Here is a 6093-nt window from a genome sequence, read left to right as displayed (position 1 = left end):
TCCAATAGATTAGTTAATCCTTAATTGATCATCCCTAAATTTGATTATATCCTTTGACATAAATTTATATATCCATGATCATTGGAGTATCAATTTGAGGCAAAGAGCATCCTTTGACCTTGATCATAGGCTTTGGTTAACTTTGGGAATTGGTAATTAACTATGGAAGGAACTTCATTAGAATGATGATTAGGGAAAATTTGGTATTGGTGAATCATAATCCTTGGTTGCTTTTACTATCACTTAAATCTCTCTCCTGCAATAGTTTATTTGTTTTCTTTTGAAAAACAAAAACCACAAAAATACTTAAATCTTCTTTTGAATTATATGAAATGTTAGTTTAAAATTTTTGACTATTTAGGAATACAACTAGTCTATAGGGTTTGATAACTGCACTTTTAGTCCACTGTTACTACTACATAGGTTACACTTGCCCTTGTGCGAGCATTATTTTTATGCATCAAGTTTCTGGCACTATTGTTGGGGACTAATTGCGGAGATTTTTGAGTAGTTTAATTTTGTTAAATCGAGCAGTTTTGTTCATAAAAATTATTTCCTTATTTTTTTTATTTTTATGATATTTCTTTTCACTTTATATCTCGTTGCATTTGATCTTTTCTTTTGCTATTTAGTGCATGCAAACCAGGTAACAAAATCCATCATTGTGGTACTAACCTAATATTAAAAAGCTAATATGAAAACTTTGTGTAGAGAGAGATAAAGAGTAATGACAATTGATCCGACTTAGACCCTTATGGACTACCTCACCCCTACCTTAGGGGAAACCAATACCATCCTACTTCTCGCCCTACTTGAAGGAGTCACATTTGATTTCAAGCATGGGTTTCTACATATGCTAGAGAACAACCTGTTTAGTGGTGTTGCCTATGAAGATCCTATGCAGCACCTGAGCAAGTTCATCAAGTTAACCAACATGGTGAGAAAGAATTATGTAGCGGTAAAGTACATTAGACTATATGCTTTTCCCTTCTCTCTCAATGAGAAGGCGTGGGACTGGCTGTGTTCACTACCTAAGAATGGCATCACCACATGGAATCAGTGCAAAAGTGCCTTCTTAAGGAAGTATTTCTCTCCTATTAAGATAGATCAGTACATCAAGGACAATGGAAACTTTGTTCAGAGGAAGCAAAAGAGTCTGCCTTAAGCTTGGGAAAGGTTACAAGAGATGATTAGAAGCTACCCACACCATGGAATTACTCAAAAAAGGCTAGTTCATATTTTCTATGGTAGAATGTCCTCACATAATAGTACAAGCTTGGATGTTGCTTGTTAAGGCAACCTTATGTTAATGCCCCCTATTGATGCCATCAAAATAATTGAAGATGTGTTCTAACCCCCCCCCCCCCTACAACAACTCATGGGATAAGAGGATTATGAAGAGAGGCATCAACCAGGTGGATAAAGATGAATCCTAAACTGAATTGGGAAAGTAGATGTAGGCTCAACAATGAACATTGAGACACTCATGAGAGCTCAAGCTCAAGTCCCAATCGCTACACCTCCATTCCCAACCTATGATAGATGTCAGATTGTGCATGGGCCAGGAGAATGCACTATTGATGATAAGCTAGTTGTAGCCATGCTTAGGGGAGGAACAATTCTTATAATTTGTACCCCAAAAATTTCAATCAAGGATAGGGCTTCAAGCAGAATTAGGGAATGTTTAGGTCTCAACCCATGTAAAATCAAAGGCCTAGGCATGATGAGAGATAACCTACTCTTCAAGAAACCATGATTCAGTATATGACCCAGAATGATTAAAGAATGAAGTAGGTAGAGTCCCAATTGACCAACATACATGTCATAAAGGCAACCAGGCAACCTCCATTCGTAGCCTGAACCAAAATTATAAGAGGGAGGATGCCAAAGTTGTGATGATTAGAAGTAAGAGGATTTTTAGGAGAAAGAAGATTCTCCTCAAAAAGCTACATATGACGACCTTACTAAAAAGGACCAAGCACCTGAGAAATTGAGGTTCCTACTAATGGGAATATAGTGTCAAAGAAGGAAGGGGATAAAAATAAGAAGATACTGACATCTTCTTAGGTAAGTGTAACATCCCAATTTTCGTAAACTAGATTAAAAATGATTGTTATTTATAAATAAATAAAATTTTAAAAAAATGATGAGATTTTATAAATAAATAAATACGGAGACATAATTATTAATTAAAATAATGATTTGAGAGAAAATAAAAATGGTATTTAATTTATTTGTTTGATAGAAAATAAAATAAAGTTTGTGTTTATAAAATAATAAATAATAAATAAATAAATAGAGTAAATAATAGGTCGTAAATGTCCCTAGCTTTAAATAGCAACATGCTAGGTCATTTTTCAGACTGACTCCTTAGCCTCCTCTGCCTCACAATTTCGTTTTTCTCTCTTCTCCCAAAACCTTCTTTTTTTTCCGTAGGCCACCTAATTTGTCTTAGAAAAATGACAATCTCGGGCTCATTCACCGTTGGATCGTCGTTAAACTGGAGCACCACGTTCACAACCCAATTCCGAGAATTCCCACCGTTGGGAATTTCGATAATATGTCCATGATAAGAGAAATACCCCTTGCATTGTAGCATTTTCCTTTCCCGCAGAAACCCAGAGCTGTCTCGGTAAAACTACGAACCCGGTTTCGTTAACCGTTGGATTTTCACGAAATTTGTATATGTTGTTTAAAATTCAATTTCGCAAGCTTTCACCGTTGGGATTTGCGAGATAATATTTTTGGAGAGAGAAAAATAAATCTCATGAAGACAGTACAAGTGGAGGCTTCAATTCCTTCTCTGTCTCTTTGACGTTTGGGAAGTCTATCAAAGCAGTTAGAGGAAAAAATTGGAGGAATCTCAGGGAACCGCTAGAGATGCTGCTATTGCTGGCTGAAGACACGTGAGCCCGCTTAAAGGTAAGGGATGGGTTATTCACAATTGGGAACTAGTGAGAACATGTGTAGGGATCCTTAGAGATATCAATTGGAATGAGTTTTTGGGTGTTTTTGCAATTTCATTTTATCCTTATAATTATTACAGTGAATTATATATGTTTGACAGACCAATTGTTGTGAAATTGATATGCTATTGTGTTGAGCGTGAACCCTATAAATTGAGTACTTTTTCTAATTAATATGAATTGATAAAATAAAGTAATGAGAAATTTAGAGAGAGATATTAATTTTGTATTTTCTCTTTTTCTTGTTGTTTAGGTTTTTATATATAATTTAAAAAATTAATATCATAATTGAAACTGACCAAAGTGTTCATATAATTATTTAGAATTTGTGCATTGAAAGCTTACTTTGAAATTTGTGATTTAATATGATGTATGCTAGTTTATATATATAGAGGTAATTATTTATATTAATAATTTATGTAAATAATATTGTAGAGTGTTATAGTATGATTCCAAAAATTATTAAGTGTTGGAGTTTGAAAATATTATGGTTAAATTTCATGAACATGTGTATGTTGTACCTTATGAATATCATTGAGAATGTTATGAGATGATTGATGTGATGTTATGAGATGTTAAAGTGTGGACATGATATTCGATTGTGAATAAGTGGATGTGTTTAACACTTGATGTTACATTAATTATATTGTGAGCTATGAATTATACAATAACCCGACCAGTGTTTATGCGCAGTGTTAAAGAGAAAGTGTAGGTTCCTAGTTAGGAACCAGTGTTATATTGTAGCGCAATGTGTTTAGCGTGTTTGAAACATGAGTGTGAGGTCGTGGTATTGTGTAATTCATTAGCAGTGTTTATAAATAGAATATGTGATGAATTGTGGAATAACATGTTGCTTTGAGATTATAATATTGTTATTGAGATTGAGTATAAGTGTAAAGTTGAACATGTGCTAATTTGTGAGATACGTGTAAACATGTGATGGTGGATTGTGACACTATGAGATGTGAAATTGTGAATGAGTTTTAGTTGTGGATAAGTGTGTAGTTAATACTTGATGTGAAATTACTTGTGTTGTAAGCTACGAATTGTACAATAACCCGACCAGTGTTATCTTGAGAAAAGCGTTGACGCGCAGTGTTAAAGAGAAAATATAGGTTTCCTATTTAGGAACCATTGTTAAATCGTAGCACAATTGTGTTGAACGTGTTTAAAACATGAGTGTAAGGTCGTGGGTATTGTATAATTCATAAGCAGTGTCTGCATGCAAAATTATTTTAGGGGTTGGACCTGAATCAGGAGGGAGAGGCCCTAACAGACTCTTCGGAGTGTAGGCCTTGGGGGTCACCGGGTTTGAGTGCTCCTTTAAGCCTATGCTGATCCCATATGGTTGGAGCATTCTCGCAAAACATCGTGACCCTGACTGGTCTCCCTATGATCTTACTTAGTGAAAGTGACCTGACAAACCCATTGTGTGGTGTGTCTTGTTATGTACTCCTAAGCGCCCCAGGGTGGTTTTTTACTGACATGGTACCACATTGTATATAGGATTGAGTCTTAGCATAACTGTTGCATATGCTTGCTAATTGTTTATTATGAAATTGATTTGTTATTATATCTTGATCGGAGTGTGGGATTCTTGTGTAATGTGATTGACGATTGAAAAGTGAATTTTGAATGAGTCAGTGGTGAAGTTACGTGAGCTATGTTTAAGCAAGTGGTATCTCATTTATATACTATGTATATTTAATTGTCTTGTTTCTCTATTAGCTAGGAATGTGATAACTCACTCCCTGTGTGTTGTTGTGTTTGGATCCTGTGATGATCTTGAACTTGTGTTCGGGGGAGCAGATGAATAGGTGGATGACTATGAAGAACCTCATGCTAGAGGACACGGGAACACAACGCTCTGATAGGATATGACATTAGGATATAGGTCTTACTTATATTAATTGTATGAAGCTTAGACGACCTTGTTTGAGTCGAGAATACTTTATTATTTATTTGGACAAGTTTGAATATGATATAGAAGAAAATGAATGTGAGCTTTTTTCCCCTTTGAAAGACTTGTTTAAAAAAAATGTTTTAAAAATACTTTTAATTAATATTTGAATTTTTTATTCCTTATTAGTATATATGTGAGGGGTTGAGGGTGTCACAGTAAGTCTACCATTCCCTCATAAAGTTAAGAATGACCAGCGAGATGTGCAATTTAGAAAATTCCTTGAGGTTATGAGAAAAATGCACATCAACCTCCCTTTCATTGAGGCTATTTCACAGATGCCATCTTATGTGAAGCATTTGAAAGAAATGTTATCAAACTAAGAAAAATTGGCAAATTTTGGCTCTATGGGTCTTAATGAGGATTGTTCTGCTATCATCCTTAGGAAACTTCCCCCTAAGATGAAAGAGCCCAGTAAATTTATTATTCCTTGTTTGATAGGGAGTCTTACTTTGATAAGTGTCTATGTGATTTGGGGGCTAGTGTAAACTTGATGCCCTATTCCGTCTTTAAGAAATTGGGCATAACAAACTTAGAACCTACTAACATCTCTCTTCACCTTGCTAACCATTCAATTGTCTGTCCTAAAGGGGTGATTAAGGATGTGTTGGTTAAGATGGACAAGTTCATCTTTTCGACTAATTTTGTGATATTAGACATTTAGGTCACTATCATATTGGGACAACCTTTCCAAAGTACTTGTGATTTTCTTGTTGAGGTAAGGCTTGGTAGGCTCACTCTTAGATTAGGGATGAGGAAGTGGTATTTAACTTGTCCGATACTTTGAAGCAACCTACTCATTTAATTCATGTAGCTTTATTGAGTCTGTTGATAAATCTGATGCATTGATTGAAGGGGCATTCTCAAGTGTGGGGATGCCTAACGATCTTGAGAGAGTTCTCACTAATGAGGGCCTTGATTGGGAACTGAACCCAAAAGTGGAGGAGATACTAAAATCTCTTCACTCTTAGCGTAGTCTTAAACCATCCAGTTTAGAGAGGTTGGAATGGGGCATTGTCCCAAGGCCAAAGTCTTCTGTTGAGGAACCTCCTAAATTGGAGTTGAAGCCTCTTCCTTCCAACCTCGAGAATATTTTTCTTAACCCCCCATCTTCTCTTCAAGTTGTGATTATTGCAGGTTTACATGAAACTAAGGAGGAGAAACTGT

At 35.5% G+C, this 6093-nt stretch overlaps 1 protein-coding gene across 1 annotated transcript; it reads left to right on the top strand.

Annotated features, from left to right (window-relative positions):
* Positions 1-754: 754 nt before the first annotated feature.
* LOC114410803 lies at positions 755-1165 on the top strand. The gene has a single exon (XM_028374748.1). It carries the CDS (start codon positions 755-757, stop codon positions 1163-1165), a length of 411 nt encoding a protein of 136 aa, XP_028230549.1.
* The last annotated feature ends 4928 nt before the right edge of the window (positions 1166-6093 follow it).

The sequence above is a fragment of the Glycine soja genome, chromosome 1 (genome assembly GCF_004193775.1).
Source record: "Glycine soja cultivar W05 chromosome 1, ASM419377v2, whole genome shotgun sequence".
Lineage (NCBI taxonomy): Eukaryota > Viridiplantae > Streptophyta > Magnoliopsida > Fabales > Fabaceae > Glycine > Glycine soja.
This window is presented reverse-complemented; position numbering and strand designations above follow the sequence as displayed.

Coding starts and splice junctions, on each gene's coding strand:
- LOC114410803 (XM_028374748.1), top strand. CDS start 755: ATGGACTACCTCACCCCTACCTTAGGGGAAACCAATACCATCCTACTT.